At 38.9% G+C, this 21,481-nt stretch overlaps 1 protein-coding gene and 1 non-coding gene across 2 annotated transcripts in view; both read left to right on the top strand.

The window, feature by feature from the left end:
- Nucleotides 1-18,711, top strand: part of STMN2 (stathmin 2) — a 49,017-nt gene extending 30,306 nt beyond the window's left edge. Inside the window, exons 4-5 of the mRNA XM_056134480.1 lie at nt 10,834-11,025; nt 17,354-18,711. Of these exons, the coding sequence (XP_055990455.1) occupies nt 10,834-11,025; nt 17,354-17,413 (252 nt within the window). The 3' untranslated portion in view covers nt 17,414-18,711. The remainder of the gene's footprint in view (nt 1-10,833; nt 11,026-17,353) is intronic.
- A 2,311-nt stretch (nt 18,712-21,022) lies between these two features.
- On the top strand, nt 21,023-21,129 carry LOC130022988 (U6 spliceosomal RNA). The gene has a single exon (XR_008792354.1). It is a non-coding gene; the product is annotated as a U6 spliceosomal RNA (small nuclear RNA).
- Nucleotides 21,130-21,481: the final 352 nt, after the last annotated feature.

The raw sequence follows: 21,481 nt of genomic DNA, 5'->3' as shown, positions 1-21,481 counted from the left end.
GTTGGGCTGTCCAAACTCTGGGCGATCTCCAAGATCTATAAACATCTTCCTCTGCTTTTGCTAGTGGGGAGGGGAGGAGTCAGGGGAAACTCGTTAACTCCAAGTCTGTGCTTAGGAATCAGGAGACCACATGATGACAGGGATCAAAGCGGGTTAACCGCAGGCAAAGCAAGTGCCTCAACCCTTGCTACTATCTCCTCTATGCCTTGATGGCTTTACTTCCCCCCCCCTTTTTTATTGATCCTGCCTGTTGATCCCACATATCAAAAATAATCCCATATATCAAAAGTTGATCCCCTCTTTTTTTTCAAAAATTCCCCATTTTTATCAAATTTTTAATTGTCCAAAACCAGATGATTAAGATAAATCTAAGAGTATTAAAACTGGAAAGCAGTCAGAAATACAAAAGACTATGGAATGGGACAGAAATTCGAATAGATCTGTACCAGTTCTGTTACTGGGGAGTCTGAATCTTAGAAATGAAAATTCAACATAAAGGTTCAGGATGTTGTCAGTGCTCCCAGTAATGTATATAACCCAAAGGAAATTGTGAAAAGAAAAAGAAGTACAGAGATGATTGGAATTTACTGAACAATCTTATAAAACTCCCTGACTTTATAAACCTAATTCTTATAAATCTCATAAAACTAATAATTAATTCTGGTAAATAATGTCTTGCACCCTGACAATAACACACACCAGTATTTAAACATTTACACCATTAAATTAAACTAGAAATTAGCCACGTGGATAAAAGATATTTGCATGAGTAACAATTCTGCATTGATAACCAAAAATATATATATATTCTTTAGCTCCCTTTAAAATAATCATTCCTTCACATTCCTGGTATTACTTATTAAAATGTTCAAGGCAAAAGCAATTATATAGATTAGGTCTGACAGTAGGGTTCTAATTAGAAGGAAATACAACTAATTAACAAAAACTGCCAACTTTTAAAAGTTATTATTTGATTTTATTCCCTCAGATTTTACTGACACAGGGGTCATTTTTAAGAACTGGTCGTGTTCATTTAAAAAGATGAACTACATGCATGTTTTCGCAGTAATTGCCTTACCAAGAACATGCATAAGCCAAAATCCAAACCAATTAGTTACGACAAAAAGAGTGTGGACTAGCGTGTCTTCTTTGAAGTGGTTAGACGCAGGAACTGTAGGAGTCTGTGCGGAGAAATGCGGAAGTGTAGTTCCCTCACCTCACCAGGAGAGGGGGAAATGGATCTTAAATAAGAGCAGTACAAAAGCCACAATTTTTTTTTTTTTTTGGTTCTGTTTGGGATTTTTGTTTGTTTGTTTGGGGGCCACATCCAGCTGTGCTCAGAGCTTTCTCCTGGCTTTGTGATCAAAGGTCACTGCCAGTGGGTTTGGGTACCCATATGGGGTGCCGTGGATTGAATCCAGGTGGCTGCCACATGTCAATCACCCTACCTGCCGTAGTATTTCTCCAGGCCCTGGCTACAATTCTTAGCTGTGAATGTTTAGTGTTATTATAACCACTAGTAGATCCTGACTGGATAGCATAGATACAGCTATCACGCTAGAAAACTTTACAGAGAGGTACTTTTCAGATCATTTAGATTTTTTTTTAAATTTTTATTGAATCACCGTGAGATACAGTTACAAAGCTTTCATGTTTGAGTTTCAGTCATACAATGATCAAACACCCTTCCCTCCACCAGTGCACGTTCTCCACCACCAATGTCCCCAGTATCTTCCCGCCCTATCCCAACCCTCCCCCTGCCTCTATGGCAAGACAATTTCCCTCTTACTCGCTTTCTACTTTGGGGCATTATGGTTTGCAATACAGATACTGAGAGACCATCACGTTTGGCCATCCTTTATCTACTTTCAGCACACGCCTCCCATCTGGAATGATCCCTCCAACCATCAGTGACTTAGTGGTCCCTTCTCTATCCCAGCTGCCTTCTCCCCCAGCTCATGAGGCAGGCTTCCAACCATGGAGCAATATTCCTGGCCGTTGTCTCCACTGTCCTTGGGTGTTAGTCTCAAATTGAGATCATTTAGATGTTAACTTTACTTTTTTTCCCCGCATTCTGAAAAAAAATGACATTAATATTTTTTAAAAAGAATGAAGTTTAAAAGGAATTCCCGGTGATTTCAATCATTACTAGAAACAACTCAGGTGAACTTCAGGCCGTATAAGCCCCACACTTTCTTCCTGGCTGCCTGGTAAGCTCAGGCGACAGTGCCACACTGTAGAATGGTCTCCTGAGCTCCATTCTCATCTGTTCATCCTTTTCATGGTGCTCTGATATATTTTTCTTTCCTGGCACTTTGGTCAATCTTCAGGGTACGTTTGTTTTCACATGGATTTGTTGTTTGGGAGCCGGGCTCAGTGTGTGCTTGGTTCCGTGTGTGCTAATGCTTAGTGCTGCTGAGATTTGAACCAGGGTCACCAGGTCACAGCTGCTCAAAGCAAGCGACATCCCTCCTGAACTGTCTGTCCACCACCTGGCTTTGTGTTTAATCCTATTATATATAACCCAGCAGCTCCATAGATATTGTGTCTTTCGTTTAGTAGTGCCTGGACAAGATGGATAGGGCATTTTCCTTATACACAACTGACCTGGGTTCAAATTCTGGCACCCCATATGATCCCCTGAGCCTGCCAAAAGTGATCCCTGTACGCAGAACCAGGAGTAAGACTTGAGCACTGCTGAGTATGAGCCAAAAAGTGTTTTTAAAAAGAGGACCTGGACATAGTGAGCACTGCAAGTATTTTAAGTGAATATGTGATAATGAAAGAGCATTTTGTTAATATTACACAAATAACCTTCAGTCATGTTAAAATACAAAATGAGGGGCTGGAGCAATAGCACAGCTGTTAGGGTGTTTGCCTTGCACGTGGCTAAACTGGGTTCGATTCCCAGCATCCCATTTGGTCCCCCCAGCATCGCCAGGAGTAATTCCTGAGTGCATGAGCCAGGAGTAACCCCTGTGCATCGCTGGGTTTGATCCAAAAAAGGAAAAAAAATACAAAATAATCTAACATTTTATCTTATCCTTTAATAATAAAATAAAAATGTATCTGTTTAGTGTCCAAATGAAAACTTCTACATTAGCATTAAATAAATTCCATAATCCAAAGAATTTCTAGTCTTGGGGGAAATGACTTAGTTAAAAGAAATTGAGCATCTATTAATTGACAGGCAGTATTCTAAGGTTTAGGGTCACCCGTACTAATTAATAACTAGCTATATTTATATGTAATATTTTTATTAAGTAAAAACAGACAAAGAAAACTGCTAACATTAGGATGAAAGATATTACATATCTAATGTGGTCAGAAAAGGTATCATAAATATAACAACAAATGAAGGGAAATATGAAATTAGTGAAAGAATGCTTGTGGAGCACAAAAAATTGTACATCTAGAACTGTACCTCATGGTGTTTCACTAATAAAAATTTTTGAAAAATAAATAAAATACAATTGAGTGGAAAAAATAAAAAATTAAAAGAATGCTTGTGGGCAGGGGGACATGAAAGTGAGGAATGAATGATGTGTTGAGGGTGGGAAGGTTGAATATTTGAAATGAAAAAGTGCAAAGACCCTGGGGTAGGAATTATTCTAGGACTGAGAAATAACAGGAACTGGCGTAAATAAAGCAGAGAAAGCAAGGTAAAGCTGCTAGGAATGGAGATGAGAAGATGGCATTTTAAGAATTTGGACTCGAAATGAAACAGAAGGTCACTAAGGAAAATAACAGTTTTTCAACTTGATGTGAAGTTCACTATCTTTTCAGAGAAATATCTGTTTTTAAAAAAGCTTAGTGACTACCAAAAAAAAGAAAAATAGCATTAGTTAAATAGAAAAGGTATGAAAGTGTTCTAGACTAAGAGAATGGTAATCTGTAAAAACCAATTAATAGTTCCGATAATCATAAAATAGCAAACATTTCTCTGTTGACACAACTCAGTTCTAACTTAAAATATATAAATGTAAAATACTATTTTTGATAGGGCTTTATAAATATTTTTCTTTAAAATACAGGGGATTCTTTTCCCCTTCCTTAGTAGCTTTGAAAGTACCCTTGTGGGAGTTTGGGGGCTACGTCTGAACCCAGTGATCTGCGTGTGTTGCGGGGGGAGGGGCTCTGAATTTGATGGCCACAAAACTGCTATGGCACCATCTCCCTGTGGGCTTCAACTCACTTTTTGTTAATGTGTTGGCACTTTCCCCAACCCTTCCTCCATCTGTTGATGATTGCAGCAACTGTCCATCTGGTGACATTAGACAGTCCTCCCTTGGGCTCCTTAAATCTGAATGAATGTCCATTGACTAAATGGTAAAAGTCTGTTATGAAAGGTAGAAAAGCTATCCTACCTTTTTTTCCCCTTCTTTGATTTTCTAGGGGGTTCGTTGTTACCCCCATAAGACTATTTTGTTTCATGAGCTCAAGCTCTTATTTTGAAACCAAAATTTCCATAATACAACTGGACCCACTTGAGTGAAGCAATATGAGCACCTTAGTTATCCATCCTTTTATTCATTCATTCCACATTTCCTTAGCGAGAAACAGCATAGTGGAACCAACCACACATCTCAGTTGACCAAGGACAATCTCAGCTTATTCATGCTGTTTAGATTTTTCCTTTCAGTGTTTTTAGTTCATGATGAAAATAAATTCTATCATCATCCTAAGCAAAGCACAGAGACTAAGAACATTTTTAAAAGCATAATATTAAAATATGGTCAAAAGAACTTCTATGAACAAAACCTGACTGCACAACTTACTGCTCTATGACCTTGGGAAAGTCATTTATTTTGTTTTTCTACCCATTTCTGAAAGGGGATTTTGACTTATACAGCAGTAGATTATGACTGAAGTGCTGAGTTATACAAATATATTAATTATGTGAATTTAATATTGCCTTGTGAATTTACCACATGAATTAATTTAACATTACATATTAATTTAACATTTAAGTTAGCATTTGGAAAGCATTCTGCTCCTTAGAGAATGTGACACACGGTCCCCAGAATCCAGACATGTATAAAGAGGACAACAGGGACTATGTTTCTAGGAGTTAACTGCAGTAAACAAGTAATTGGCTATAGCAGAGGATTCATTCAAACGTTGTTTTCATTTTCATCACTTTAAATTTCTTATTCATGTGTGACTCTTTAAAACCAAGTGAATACTTGAATACTGCACCCATTTTATCATTTATTCAATTGTCTTTTTTTTTCTTTTTTTTCATTGAATCACCGGGAGATAGTGCATTACAAAGCTGTTCCTGATTAAGTATAAGTCATACAATGTTCCATACCCATCCATCAGTGTATATTTCCGAGTACCAATGTCCCCAGTTTCCCTCTGCTCCACCGCCAGCTCTCTCCCCCAGTCTGCCTCGATGCTCTATGGCACACACTTCTCTGTCTCTGTCTCTGTCTCCATTTCTCTCTCTCTCTCTTTCCATCTCTCTCTCCCTCCCCTCTCCCCATCTCTTCCCTTCTTCTCTCCTTCCCTCCTTCTCCTTCTGGGCTTTATGGTTTGCAATACAGATGCTGAAAGATTATCATAGATATCCTTTTACCTACTTTTATCTTTATCCAAAATGATCATTTCGAATTATTCTTGTCATACTGGACCCTTCTCTATCTGAACTACCTTCCAACCCACACACACACTTGTGATAACTTCCAACCATTGGTAAATTAGGTATCAACTGTCATATTTTAACAAGGCATTAGACATAGCTGGGGCAATAATGATTTCTTTTATTAAGAGTTAAGTCAAATAATCAGAAACTCATGATCACAACTACTAATGTAAGGACACTTCGGTACTAGAACATCTGGTGTGTGATAGATAGGTGTAGGTGGCAAGTAATATAGCCGGATAATGAAAAGGGACAAGAAGATAAAAGAGTAGAAATGTCTACTTCTGAAATAAAAAGTTAACACTATATAAAATATAGTCTTGTCTCTTATGTGTACATAAAGTACACTGAGTTTTATATACCACTTAAATTTATCTTCCATTTCATTTGCACTATAATTAAACTCTCATACTCAGTAATATAAGAAATGGTAATGAACCACTTTAGAAAATGTTAAAGTGTTCCTAAATGTACAATAACTCTTCTTCTCTCATCATTTTTTTCCCTTCATGTATTTCTCATGTAATTATTTCAGAGAGTTCACTGTCATGAGTTCACTGTCATTATACTTGGAGAAGGTGTTCACCAGTAATGAGTCTTCATTATTATTATAAAAACAAAAATGGAGAGTTCCTTAGTCTTCCAAAATGTAATGTGGGATCTAAATCCTACAGATACCTTGCCAAGATATTTTCTTTCTACAAATGGATCATTATAATGCCCTACTTTCTCATCTCAGTATTCCAGAAGCATTTAATATTGGGTTCATGTTATTTAGAATGTTCCTCTATGGTCAGATCCTTTCCCCTCAAGCAATTAATTTTTAGCAAATCCCTCCTCCCTATCAAGATTCATTTCGATAATCTGCCCCAGCATGAAACAAGGTGAAAATACTGATTCGATCATATGCAGGTGAAGGAAAGATCTTTCTACTTCTGTATATCACAAGTTTTTTATTCTACATCCTCATACTCATTTCAGGTCATGTTTCAGTGTTATATGAGTGAAATACTTATTTTTTCATTGATTAAAAAAATATCAAAATCAAATATTTTTTCCTTGTGGTGATAACAATGACACTAACTATATTCATAAGAAAAACAAGCTTCAGGACTAGAAGTCTCCACATAGTCCCAGAGCGTTGCTCCATGTGGCTTTGAGGCCCCAAGGACGCGATCAGTCAGAGTAGTTCCACCTTCTCAGACTCGAGCACTTATCAGAGAGAAGGGTTTGCCCTCTTTCCATATTTTATGACTAGCCCAACCCCCCTGAGTTCTGTTTCATAGCTACACACACACACACACACACACACACACACACACACACACACTCCAGTTCTCCCCAGGAACAATATTAGAGTCATCATAGACAGCAATATCCCAAATGCTAGATTGTGAAAGAAGAATCATGACTTTTCTTCAGGAATAGAGTTACAGAGAGACCTCAGGACTAGTTAGAAGCACTATGGCCACTTACTTTATAGAAGCATTTAAGAGTTAAGAACTTAGGAGTAGAGCCAAAAGGAAGTGAGAAATTTTCCAATACGAACTTCCCATCCTCTGTTTTCCCACTTTGGACTTGAACTTTACATATTTGAAACACAGACAACAATTGGATTCCAAAATGCATTTGTTGCAGTAGTGATGAGTATGACATGGTTACATGTGATGAAAGATCCCATGCAAGAGAAAGCCTGAAGTCTGGTTTGAAGCACCTTTGGCAAATCTTTGTCATTTAGCAATGGCTGCATCTGAAAGGGCTCTGGACTGCCTTCTGTTTCTGTTTCACCCCATTAATTGTGCTAAAGCAATGCCCTTGACACCTATGATGGGTGATTCCATTTGGCTCAATGGTGACAAAAGTAGCAGCCTTGTTAATTGAAGCATTTTAAACCTAGCCATGGACTGACTCCAATCCAGGCAAGTGGCCGCTCCATTACTGATAATGGTATCTGTGGGGCCATGGTGCTTCCATAGACCACATGTGTCCACGCAGGCCAGACACCGAGAAAAGTCTTTGCTGCTATACAAGGCTTTTCCTTTCAAAGCCTTCTCTTCTAAAGCCCTTTCTCTGCTGTCTCCTGCTCACCCTTTTCACAAACAAAAATTAAGATTGCAGGTATAAGCAATTAAGTTAAAACACAACCAACTGTCAATGGTAATTTGTGCTTCTGAACATGTAAAATTCACATTTGCCTTTTTGTTTTTCTTTTTTGGGGTCGCACCTGGCAATGCACAGGGGTTACTCCTGGATCATGCACTCAGGAATTACTCCTGGTGGTGCTTGGGGAACCATATGGGATGCTAGGAATCGAACCGGGTAGGTCACATGCAAGGCAAACGGCCTACCTGCTGTGCTATTGCTCCAGACCCTCGCATTTGCCTCTTGCCCATTCTCCCTGGTAACTGTGAGCACCTCAAGGGCAGGAATGCCATCCCGGAGAGCTGGCTTGCACTCAACAAAGCAGGATCAGCCCCAGGAGTTGGGAATGGCAGATTGGCCTTGTTTTCACTGTGCCACAGGAACTGCCTTGGGAAGGCTAATAAAAACAACGGCCATGTTAAAATCCAGGGACACTTCCTACATCCCTGTGAGGGAGTGAGGGAGGAGATAGGGGATCTACGGACAAAATGAGCGGAAGTTTCATGACTCTACCTGTGGCGTGTGTTATTTTAAGGAAAAACTCAAAATACTGCTATAGATAGATATTTGAGGAATTAAGTTTCACTTAGCCTTTTTTCCTTTTTTTTTTCTTTTTTATTTTTTTATTGTTGTTATGGTTGGTGGCCACACCCAGCGATGCACAGGAGTCACTTCTGGTTTTGCTCTCAGGAATCACTCCTGGTGAGCTATTTTCTCTTTTTTCATATTTTTACGTGTCTAGGAGACAGAGCAAGTTATGAGTTGACTAAAGGTAGCAATAAAACAATTATGGGACTAAAACAATACAAGAGGTTGGTTCTCCGAATTTTGTCTAAGCTCCATAGAGTCACTAGACCTGTTTCTGATAAATTTCAGAATCCACAAATTACCCAAGACTCCAAACCCTGTCTGGTTTTAGCATTACTGTAGAATTTTATTTGAAGGGAAGTTTCTTCTTTTGTCAGGTATAATTAATACATCACCATCACCTCAGTGTGGCTCTAGGACCACTACCATCAACTAAAATAATTAACTATTGATGTTTTTGATGGTATCCATGCTTATAAAGCCAAGAACAGCTTTTCTAGCCACCATTGTTTAGATGTTCACATTTTGCAATTGCTCCCATGAACATCAGCCAATCCCCAGGAATTATCCAGGAACCATGAGTTATATAATTATTATTCAAAACATCTTATTATTAGATTATCTATCTTAGTTGACTATTGTAGAAGACAAGATGCATAAACAAAGAAGCTAGAGAAACAGTTAAGACTCAAATACAGGTCTTATACCAAAGACAATGCTTGTCTATTTTTCAAAAGATACTTAGTGAACTGCCTGAATTAGAATCTCTAGAGATGTTTATCAAAGATATATTCCTAATAAAATAACATAATATGAGACTAAAACTCAAAGACAGTTAGAGACAAGGGCCAGGAATATTGCTCCACAATTGTAAACCTGCCTCATGAGTTGGGGGAGAAGGCAGCTAGAATAGAGAAGAAATGAGTAAGTCAATGATGGTTGGAGGAATCATTCGGGATGGGAGATGTGTGCTGAAAGTAGATAAAGGACCAAATGTGATACCCTCTCAGTATCTGTATTGCAAACCATAATGTTCCAAAGTAGAGAGAGAGTAAGATGGAAATAGTCTGCCATAGAGGCAGGGGGAGGGTTGAGATGGGGGAGGGGGATACTGGGGTCATTGGTGGTGGAAGATGTACACTGGTGGAGGGATGGGAGTTCGGTCATTATATGACTGAAACTCAAACGTGAAAACTTTGTAAATGTATCTCACAGTGATTCAATAAAAGAATAATAATAAAAATTTTTCTAAGATCAGATTAAATTAAAAAAAAAACAAAGATAGATTCCTAAGCTATTTCCTGATGCTCTAGAGACTTCAAGCATTTGCATTATTGTTACGCACCCATTATGGTTCAGGAACACTGCAGAGCAACGCAGCCTTCAGATGCTGTAGCAGAATTACAGTGCACAAAATGTGAGGGAATACAGGGGGTGAATTCTGGTCAAAAATTGTAATAATAATTCTATGAAAATTCTATGAAAATTTCTATGAAAATATTTTTCAGACAAAATTCACACACACACACACACACACACACACACACACACACACAGGTTTAGTCTGTCTCTTTTTCTTGTAACAGTCCATTAGCAGAATGCTGACTCACATTTCTGCTCACGATTACTGACTAACTGCACGGTTTCAAAGTTTACCCAGGTGACTATAGGAAGTCAGAACCAGGATCTTTCAACTGTTTGTCGCCATCAACAATGCCATTTGCCTTGTTCATAATTTTCCAAAGAAACGTTGGTTCAGGATCACAGAAGAAAAGGTGGCCAGAGGCAGGCATGGAATAAAAAAGAAAGAAAGTGAATTTAGTGATTTTATTAGCAATTAAGAAGCTTACTGCATGCAACCCAACTGGTTCAATCTCTGGAGTCATGTATGGGTCCCTGAGCACCACCAGGTCCCTGAGCACTGCCAGGTTTGGTCCAAGCACTTTCTCTTTATTAAAGAGAAAGTACATGCAATAAATAAGTAGGTAAAGAAAAAAGTTTTTTGCAGGACCCAATCAAGGCTGCTCAGAAGAAAAAGAAGCAATACACAAAAAGGTATTTTGCTCTGCTCCTCACCTGTTTTCCTTAGGCTTCAATGAATGTATAATAAATTCATTCATTTAGTGATGAATGGTAGCGTTCCTTGTTACACCCATGTTTACTTAAAAGCAACTTCCTTTTAAAAAGAAAATGTAAGAAAAACTTCTTAATGAGGGTTAAATGCTTCACTGGCCAAGAAATTGCAGCTGAAAATTCAGCTAAGCATATTTTTTTCAACTAACCCCCTTTGTAGAACACTCTTAAGCCCTGCAGTGAATCCTCAACCGACAATAGCGCTGTGAAGTGCAACAGGCTGGAAGAACTATTGATTGGGAACGAAAAGTCTCTTAAATCAGTGGGCCATTCTTCTGGGGGGTTTGCTTTGGGCCGACTCTTAAGATGTTTTTCTTCCCCAGTCTCAGGAAGCCCAGGTGCTGAAACAATTGGCAGAGAAGCGGGAGCATGAGCGAGAAGTCCTTCAGAAGGCTCTGGAGGAGAACAACAACTTCAGCAAAATGGCGGAGGAAAAGCTGATCCTGAAGATGGAGCAAATTAAGGAAAACCGTGAGGCTAATCTAGCTGCTATTATCGAACGCCTGCAGGAAAAGGTAATCATAGCGGAATACCAGCAGGTGCCTACGTTCCTAGGCAGCCCAGCTGCGGGAACGCTCAGAATGCTCTAGGCAAGGGACCTTAGTCAAAACTTGCAACAGATGACAGCTAATTCTGTGTCCAGTCTTCCAGTGTTGCAATAATGACTTGGTACAGACTGCCACATGGTAGAGGACTGGGGAGCCAAAATTAAATGTGAAATTTTGTCAAATTTTTCAGTGGTGATGGATTCTAGGAGACTGAGCATGCTTTTCAAATATATAAAAAGCCTTCTTACATGGCATGCAGTGACAAAAGAGCAACCAACATGAGAGAATAAGACACTATGTGATGTGGGCCAACAGAGTAAATATCAAAGTACTGATGAACTCAGCAAAAATAAATCCACATCAAGGCTAACACACCAAGTGTCCATCCTGTTGGCCACCCCTCACCAGTCCTGCCCATTAGTCAAGAGATGCAGTGCAATACCAAGTGTCTTTGCTGACCTCTGCAGCCATTGGTCCTTGGTCCTTTCTTCCTCGGTTCAGACAACTGAGTACTTCTCAAAGACTCAGTTGGCTCAATGTTAGCTCAAAGCCTTTAGATAAAACTAAAAGCCTAGAGCAAAAGCAGAAGAGATTGCAATTTACACCTTACTGGAGAAAATGCTAGAATAAATACTCCTGATTGTCGGTGATCAAACCCAGCAATCATTATTATTATAGGTTGGCATTAGTATGCAACCAGAATTGGGAATTGAGAATCAATGAATTAAAGGCTTCTTGAAGATGTGTCCTCATGCTGTCATAAATTATATTTGCCTTTGTTCAGTAAAATGTTCTTGCTGCCTTCAAAGAAGAATGTTACACTGCTCTTTTTGTTCCTGTCTTGATTTCCACAGTCCCTCCTCTCGGTGCTCCATGAATTCTATAGAAGAGAACCAAATGTTCATCCATAGCAGGATGACTATGCCATAAGACCTGCATTCAGCTATTCTATTTACGTCACTCCAGCTGATATGATAGTCCTATCTAGGATTCCAAATTATAGCCAGTGGATTATGATTGACATTCTACTGAAGTTTGAAATGTTCTCATTCTTAGGCCTGCCTTTTTTCCTTCCTTCCTTCCTTCCTTCTTTCCTTCCTTTCTTTCTTCCTTCCTTCCTTCCTTCTTCCCTCCCTTCCTTTCTTCTCTGCCTTCCCTCCTTATACCTACAAGACATGGCCTCCATGTAGCGCTAAGTCACTTCCATGGACCTTTACTAATTTCTTTTTCTTTAACTGCATGACTATTTCTCAAGGCTACTTTAACACAGAAATTAAAATCAGTCTCAAATAAATTTAATTCTGCTGTAAAATAAATAAATAAATAAATAAAAAGTTCTCATTCTTAGAATAGAATAGTATACTAAAGAGCAACAGATGATAGGAAAGAAAGGGAAAGAGAGAGAGATCTGTCTTTGTCATGCAGGATAAATTAAAGAGACCCTTTTTACCTCCCCCATGCCCTTCTTACCCTAAACACCACACTAAGCAGAATCGAGCATAAAATTCTCCTAACCCATAGAAATCCTGAGTAGTAGCAGTTACCTTAGACCAACAAGAAATGGTGGTTAACATTGGAAAATCTGTCAAACCGAATCAAGTCGATATAATTATCATAAAATAAATTTATCCATGTAATTTTAGTGTTGGGCTGGAGCAATAGCACAGCGGTAGGGTGTTCGCCTTACAGGCGGCCAACATGGCCGACCCGAGTTCGATTCCTCCATCCCTCTCGGAGAGCCCGGCAAGCTACCAAGAGTATTCGATATGCCAGACACAGTAACAACAAAGTCTCCAATGGAGACGTTACTGGGCCCGCTCGAGCAAATCGACGATCAACGGGAGGGCCTTTACCTTTACCTTAATTTTAGTGTTAAATATATAAACGTACTTTGAATTACCAGTTAACTTAAGGTACCAGGAAAGTTTTTAAAGGAAAGGATTAGTTGGATCCTATGTCTTTTACTAATCATACTTATCATACTTACAATTTACAATTTCATTTTTTAGCTATTGATTTGTAGTTTTGATTTTATAATTGAGTGCAGACAAAATAAACTGGAGAGGAACAGATGGCTGGATGGAGGCAACGGAGAATGTTAATTAAACCAGCAGTTCATTTAAGAGACTTTCTACTGAATTGTGTTGAATTCTCCTTTTAATCCAGATTGTGCCACATCTTGCTTTGATACTTCGGCCACAACACCCACTAGCCAATTCCAAGCCTGCCCTGCTCAAAATATTGTAACCATTACCAGAGCAGCTATCAGTGGTGTCAGAAGTTAAAAATGTTACACACACACACACACACACACACCAAGAGAACTCTGACAACTGTTTCACCCTCTCCAACAGGAAGGAAGTTCAATATTAAGAAAATAAAAGACATTTACCAGTCTTCAATAATTTCCCCTCTAACAATGTAGGATGTTAAGGGCAAATACTACAAAGATTATTTTTGTAACAATAGCAGTCATGTCATACATTATAACTCAAATAATATAAATATATTTTATTCAGATCATAAGATTCTGAGATTTTTTTCCTGAATCTCTGCTTGGGTCGTTTAAATTCACTAGTGCTATTTATGTAACATTCAACTGAGTGAAATTGTTGAAAGGGGAAAAAAGATTAAAACCGATATTTAAGATATTGGTTTTAATTCTCACTATAGGCCATGCATTTTACATGTATACTTAACCAAACTATCATAAAAGAAAATACTGTTATCCCCAATTCACATGTAAGAAAAATGGTCCTAAGAGAAACTAATTTATTTGGCCAAAATCAGAAAGTTAAATAAATTACAGGATCTACATTTGAACCTATGTCTTTTTGATGCCAAACTCTTACACTAAAATAGTAGTAGCTGTCAATCACCAGAGATTACAAGGAAAGTTTGACCCCATCATTCAGAAGTTTTATTTCAAGAACTACTGTCATCCTTATATATGAAAATTACCTTTTCTAGAACTCACAGCTCACTCCAGTCCTTCTTTTGTCTGTGTGGGCAGAGTTATTAGTATAAAAAAATTCCTGATCATTTTGGTTTCATCTTGCATTTTAACAAACTCATAACATTTCATAGTTGGGATTAATACCCTAAGTATTTAGCTCAAACTCCTGGTGTGTATTTGATACCTAAGGAGGTCAAGGGACATTGAAAGATAAAAAGATGAAAATACCTAATATTTATTTCTTGGCTTCTAATGGAGAAATGTCTTCATATACATTTTCTTAGAGAGAATGTATCAATGTATGAGAGAAACCACATTTCATACATTTTTGCATAACAAAGGAAGACATAAATACTTCCCTAAAGTTGATGGGAGGGAAGGAGTGAATTGCAGAGAACATAAATTTAGATCTGCTTCCAGTCTGCCAGTGTGCCTGATAAATATTAGTAGGTTAGTAATGAAATAAATGATCTTAAAGACTATTTAATGAGTCTCTCAAAGCATCTCTGCTACCTCAACAATCTCTAGTCTCAAGGTTTTGACAACTGCAAACACCACACTGATAAGCAAAGCAGACTGTATTGAAGATGTATAAGCAGAGAGATAGTATGGGGGCTCTGGAATTTGCCTTGCATGCCGATGATTCCTGAGCACCAGCAGGAATGATCCCTGAGCACAGAGCCTATTTTGATACCCTAGGAAGCACAGGGCATCCCACCCCTGCCAAAAAACTTTTTATATGCTTCCTGCCATACCTGATTTTAATTTTCACATATTTTGATAGAAACTCACTTACCTGGGCTGATGTGTGGCCCAATGATGGAGCAATGCCTTGTGTATACACAGTTCTGTCTATTTAAGAACTACTATCATCTTGCTATATTCAAATTACCTTTTTTGACTCTCACAACTCATTTTTATGTCATCTTTCATTGCAGTAAAAAATAAAATCTTTTTTTATTGCAATAAAGAAGAAAATCCTGTTGGCAAAGCATGTGGTTAAGTCCCTGAATTCCCACTTAAAGTCTCACCCCCGCCTTTTTTTTACTTTATTTCTCACTCACAGCGTTAGAATCAATTTCTTTGCAACTCATTTTGAGCTTACTACAAAATGTTCTCCAAAATAATCTAACAGTTGTTATAATGTTTCCTGTTCATTGTAAATTTGAATTTATCTGAATCTTTAGACTTGAAGTTCTGGATTTTTTTTTAACTAATTACTGATGATCTGGCCTTTTCCGCAATTTTTATCAGAATTTAGTTTTCACCAACTGGGTATTTGTTTTACTCCGTGTGAGGAGTTGCTGCAGATCAGAAAGAAAAGTCAGCTGCATCCATGATAATTCCCCTGTAATTGTATTTCCAACAGGATATGACTTTTCTTTATATGCCATTTTTCTTTCTCCTCATGGCTTTAGATCATACACAAAAAGCTCATTTAAACCAATTAAATAAAACTGCTTTTAAACTTACTCTAGAGTCTACTTCCTGCTCATAAGAATTCTCTTTGAATGAAGTGTAAAGTAGATATTCCTTTTCCTCAGAACCTATATTTTAAAATACACATATGCCCCAACAACTGTACAGTTTGCTCCTCCTAGTAATATTAAGAACGTTGTGGCAGTGGTTAAGAGTACAGAGCCACACTGGTTTGAGTTCCAGCTCATTCTCTAGATTTGAGTCCCAGCTCATTCTCTTAGTGAATTTACCTAGTTACTTCACCTTTCTTACTTACTTTCTTACTTAGACTCAGTTTCATCATCCCCCAAATGGGAGCTGTAATATAGCCTCTACCATAAAGCTGTTATGAGGAACAGAGGAATAAGATAAGCAAAATCTGTCTTTACGTAGATCTGGTCATATTGAACACCTAATAAATGTTGAATATTATAAAAAACTATAAATAGAGACTCCTTGAAATTAATAGCTCATGATTAAGTTTTACCCCTCCCTCCCAAAAAAAGGATAATTTTTACTAAAACTGATCAGGATCATTAAGTCAAAGAAATGTGTAAAGTCCAGAAGGGAAACAGCAACATGAATAATTCTTTTTTTTTTCTTTTTGGGTCACACCCGGCGATGCATAAGGGTTACTCCTGGCTCATCCACTCAGGAATTACTCCTGTCCGTACTCGGGGGACTGTATGGGATGCTGGGAATTGAACACAGGTCGGCTGCATGCAAGGCAAATGCCCTACCTGCTGTGCTATCACTCCAGCCCCACATGAATAATTCTTTACGAAAAAAATAAATACTACTAATTACTAAAACACCACCCCAAATTTGCTAACCAAAAGTTGCTAATGGCAGTTAGCATTCTAAAATTTTCATTTCAACCTGACATTTATCGCATTAAAGTCAGCATGTTTATAGTCCTTCAAAGTAAGACTAAAATATTATAGAGACATCTGGCAGCTTCCCTCCAGAGGTTTATCCCCTTAGAGTGTTTTAGTAAGTGTCCAAACCTAATTTAATGCATAATTTCTTATTTAAAAAAATAGGCACCTGCCAGTCATGTACTATCTACACAATACTCTGCTACACTCTGCAAGTGGAATAAATGTAAGGAAATATTGCCCCTGGTGAATTTACATATACACATCCACTTAGTACAATAGGCCAGAAATTAACAGAAATGCCCTCTGTACATTACACTGAATGATGGTATAAAAAAATAGGTTTGTGCAAATGCTTACATGAAAAATGAGATTATTTTTAACTCACAGTCTCGTGAAAACCATTGTGGAGAAAGAGACAACTTAAAGAGGACATTTATAGTCCTGGCCAAATGAAGATGAATTGTTGAAAATTGCATGAAAAGGCAATTTCATAGAACGGGCGTGTCAACTAAGTGCAGAAGAAGGATGAAGGACAGGCTTGGAACAGTCATTTTGATCTAGGTTTCAGAAGGATTTGACTAAATAATAAAGAAAGCAGACATAATCTATTTCTCCTGTATCTAATCCTCCCATTCTCACTACAAAGCTCTTAAAACTGATACCCAAAAAACTACGGTGTGATGTTTTCTTGCTGTTTTCCCTGGGTAGGGACTGTTGTCAAAATATTCAAAATTCTTCTAATCCCATTACTGTTGGTTGTGGTTTTGATTGCACAATTATTTTCCAAGACACTTACGTTTTTTTCAGCTCTTCTGTAAGGTAACACTGATGAACGCCCATGTTTTTCTATCCGGTGAAATGAGGAAAGTTCCTAAAGGTAGACACCAAAGTGGGTCCCTTCCAGTAAAACACGTGATATGGAAAGGAATAAGCTTTTGTGGCTCCCTGGGGACCCGATGGCAAGGCCCAGTGACATTTCTGTCCCCTTGGTATTTTTCAGGAGAGGCACGCTGCGGAGGTGCGCAGGAACAAGGAACTCCAGATCGAGCTGTCTGGCTGAAGTGATGGAGGGTATGGCACGCCCCAACATTAGTAAATCCCCCTGCCTATATTATAATGGATCATGCGATATCAGTTTGGGAAATGTATGACATGGTTTAAAAAGAACTCAATATAAAAAAGAAAAAAAAAGAATCAAAAATAAAAAAAAAATCAATGCGGTCTCTTTGCAGAATGTTTTGCTTGATGTTTAAAAACAAATACCTTGGATCTTATTTTGTAAATACTTACATTTTTGTTAAAAAATACAAGTATTGCATTATGCAAGTTATTTCATAATCTTACATGTCCTGTAACAGGCTTTTGATGTTGTGTCTTACCACTCAAATGAATTTGCTAGGTCTGTTCTTTTGGAAGCTCCCAGTGTCTGCCTCCATCCCCTGCCCTTTTTCATTCCAACAGAAAAATGCGGTCAGTAGACAGTCCATGGTGCTAAAAACCCACCATTGCCTAATGACCTGAAAGGCTTGGTAATCTCTGAACTCGAGTAAGACCATACCTAGATCACAGGTACTAACTCTACACGAACCTCCACATTTGTTGCTCATAATCTGCCAACTGCCTAAAACCTGTAAAAACTAGTCTAAGGAAAGCCACCCATCCGCATTTACTTCTACATCTAGTGGATTACGTGCTACAAATGTCTTTGGCTTTAGAGAGGGATGGATGCGAAGACAGATCTGAGATCAATCTGGGTAGAAGCAAAAATAAAAAAGTGGAATCTTTGAAGTTGCTGAACACAGATCCAAATCCAACTGGCTCAAGCAGCTGTGGAATTGCTTTTCATGAAGTGGGCTTAATTCTCTAGTTTCAGTTCTTTTGACGGAATGAATTAATGTGTCAGGTGGCTTATTTGTGGATGCCATGATTGATAATGTTCATTTTAAGCTCTTACCTATAGTACAAGTACATGATTACTACTGAATATTTTCCACTCGGAAACTGTGAGCCGGTCGTTGCATTAAAACATAAACACAAACAAAATCAAAAACACTGCGGACTTTCACTCAAGCTGGTCTTTCTTCCCCAGTGTGAGGCAATCCTGCCTATTTAAAAAAAAAATTACTCCATCTGTGAGGGCTGACACGGTTCAGGGGGGTTAGGCAGGCCATTTGTGCCAACTAAGAGAATCACCAGATACCCACCATTAGTACCTATTGCAGTTTTGAAGTCGTTTCTCCCCCAAATCCCAACTCCTGAAGGTTGCTGCCTGCATATTTACTCTTCATTAGTGCTATTTTCCTGTATGTCATTGTGAGCAAGCTGTGATTAATAAAGAATTGGAGTTCTGTGAACTAATCAAGATTTGGTCTGTTCTCTTGCCCCTTTCTGTAGCTGACCCTGCAGTTCAGTTTTGAGGAAGGACGTCCATTGAACTAGACCCTCTCTCTCTCTCTCTCTCTCTCTCTCTCTCTCTCTCTCTCTCTCTCTCTCTCTCTCTCTCCCTCTCTCTCTCTCGAAGGCAGAGACAACAATTAGGGTGTGAAGGAGAGCAGTTCCCTGCTGATTCACTTCCCTTCAGGAACAGCGGGCAACAGTCGTCTTTTCTCTCTCCCTCTGAGGCCAGCACAGCAGGAAGGGCCTTCAATCTGTTCCCCCTAAAAATATTCAGGGCTGAAGGAGATACCAGAGGTTCAGAGTGAGCACTCTGAGGAAAAGAGCCCCTTTCAGCTCACTTGGAAGCTTCGCCCACTCCCAGGAGGCCACAGGACTCCCTCCCCTGCCTGCGATAATGTGATTTTCCTGCCATCCCACTGAATTTTGCATTGCCAGTGAACATACTGCACACATGGACGCAGCAGGGCCTGTCAGTGACCCAGATGGGTCCTGCAGGACCAAAGGAACCCCATCCAATTTTAGCAGAAAGTCATAAATAATTGAAGCCACACAGATTTATGAATAAGTAAACTAAACCGGGCTCTGGTCCATAGGAGCACTAATAAGCCATGTGGAGGGTGATAGCCACCTGCTCTCTCTCTCTCTCTTTCTCTCTCTCTCTCTCTCTCTCTCTGGAATACCCTTTATTTCTGGGAGTCTAATGCCACAAGGATCAGTACATATGCACTTCCTTTGGGAAGTGGTAAGAGCATCTGGTTAGCATTTAAAAACCCGGTAACACTGAAGTTTTAGCTATCTTGGGGAAAAGTACTTAACTTGAAGGACTTCCGTGGGGCTAGACTGTCTGGAAACATGAAATTCAATGATAGGAAGTTCATAAGGAATAGCTAATTTTAGCCCAGGGGTAAGGAATAGGTTATTTTTATCAGGCCTGGCTGCATTGCTGAAAGAAAACATAATTTTCATGAAGTGTTATGTAACATGAGAAGGAGTCAATCACCTTCTCTTGCTGCTTGTGGGTCTCTGATTACAACTACCGACTGCCCAACTGCCTCATTCTCAAAAGTGAAGTAAGTCAAGCAAATTAGGTAAAGCACAGTGAGGAAGACTTCTTTTGCCCCAGGTCACAAAGGAAGAAAATGAGGGGGGTATAGTCATGGCACCTTTGATTTTAACAACAAGTAATCACTCACCTCTTGCATTCCCAACCACCAGAAGACAATCATTCTTCAGCTCCTAACAGGCAATTTTTTTCCCAAATTACCTATTTCATTCTTAAAGACTTCTTTCTACTTCTCTGAACAAATAAAATAATCAAATTGCTTTCTTAGACACACCTGCCCGACGCACCAACACACCTGCCCACCGCACTCATGTTCTGTCCTTCCTGCTTCCCACTGCAGATGAGCAAGCTAAGTTCCTTCCATTTGTACACTGGATGCCGCTCCTTTCGCCAACTCAGATTCAGGAATTATCTCATCTTCCTAACTTTCCATCAGTTTTTTTTTTCTTTCTACAATGATACAATTAGACCACGCTATCATTCATTCCATTTAAAATATTTTCTTCTGGGTTGGAGAGATTGTACAGAGATGAGGCAGTTGCCTTGCACGTGGCCAACCCAGATTCAACATTTGACACAGTTAATGGTCCCCCAAGCACCATCAGGAGTGATCCCCGAGCACAGAGCCAAGAGTAAGCCCTGAGCACTGCTGGGTGTGTTCCCAATTCAAAATTATCTAAATAAATAAAAGAAAAAGAAAACTTTTTCTTCTATTCCATTTTTTACCATCAAGTGCTGGTACATTTTTCTAGTTTGTTTTTAGTAAAGCTCCTGGAGCATGGTCTTGACTCAAACCATTTTCTGCTTCCCCTTTTTTCATAAATCTTCTATAATAATATTTAACAGCTTTCTAGGAAACCTATACTGTTCCTGTCAGATTCTCCAAGATTTCCATGCTGCTCGAGTCAATTGAAAATTCTCAACACCCATCTCATCCAAATTATTACTTAATGTAGCACTGTAGCACTATCCTCCCATTGTTCATCAATTTTTTTTCAACCGGGCACCAGTAACGTCTCCATTGTGAGACTTGTTGTTACTGTTTTTGGCATATTGAATACGCCACAGGGAGCTTGCCAGGCTCTGCTGTGCAGGGGGGATACTCTCGGTAGCATGGCGGGCTCTCCGAGAGGGACAGAGGAATCAAACCTGGGTCGGCTGCATGCAAGGCAAACACCCTACTCGCTGTGCTATTGCTCCAGCCCATATGTGCTCCCTTCGGCAGCATATATTCTAAAATTGGAACGATACAGGGAAGATTAGCAAGGCCCCTGCACAGGGATGACATGCAAATTACTTAATGTAGCTGAATGAATGTCCAAAGATATCTTTCTAGACTTGATTTTTCCTACTCTCAGACTTTATTGGTTTTCCACTTATTTCAGTACCATTGCTCTTCCATCTCCTTTTTTGGATTCCATTCTTCTACCCAACATCTGAGTATTGGTACCCCAGGCACCAGCATTAGACTTCTTTTATTTTTACTTCTGACTTCTTTCAGTGGTCTACACATATCTTATAGTTTTATCATTTATTTATTGGTTGATCAAAAACTTTCACCTTCAGGTATGTCACCTGGGCATATGTGAGAACAAGTTTTACATAGCCAACTGACCACTAAACATCTCATTCTTACATATTGTACACACCAACATTTTTGTACTTACA

The sequence above is a fragment of the Sorex fumeus genome, unplaced genomic scaffold (assembly GCF_029834395.1).
Source record: "Sorex fumeus unplaced genomic scaffold, SorFum_2.1 ptg000002l, whole genome shotgun sequence".
NCBI classification, from domain to species: Eukaryota; Metazoa; Chordata; class Mammalia; order Eulipotyphla; family Soricidae; genus Sorex; species Sorex fumeus.
The sequence above is the reverse complement of the archived record's forward strand: the minus strand, read 5'-3'. Positions and strand labels throughout refer to the sequence as shown.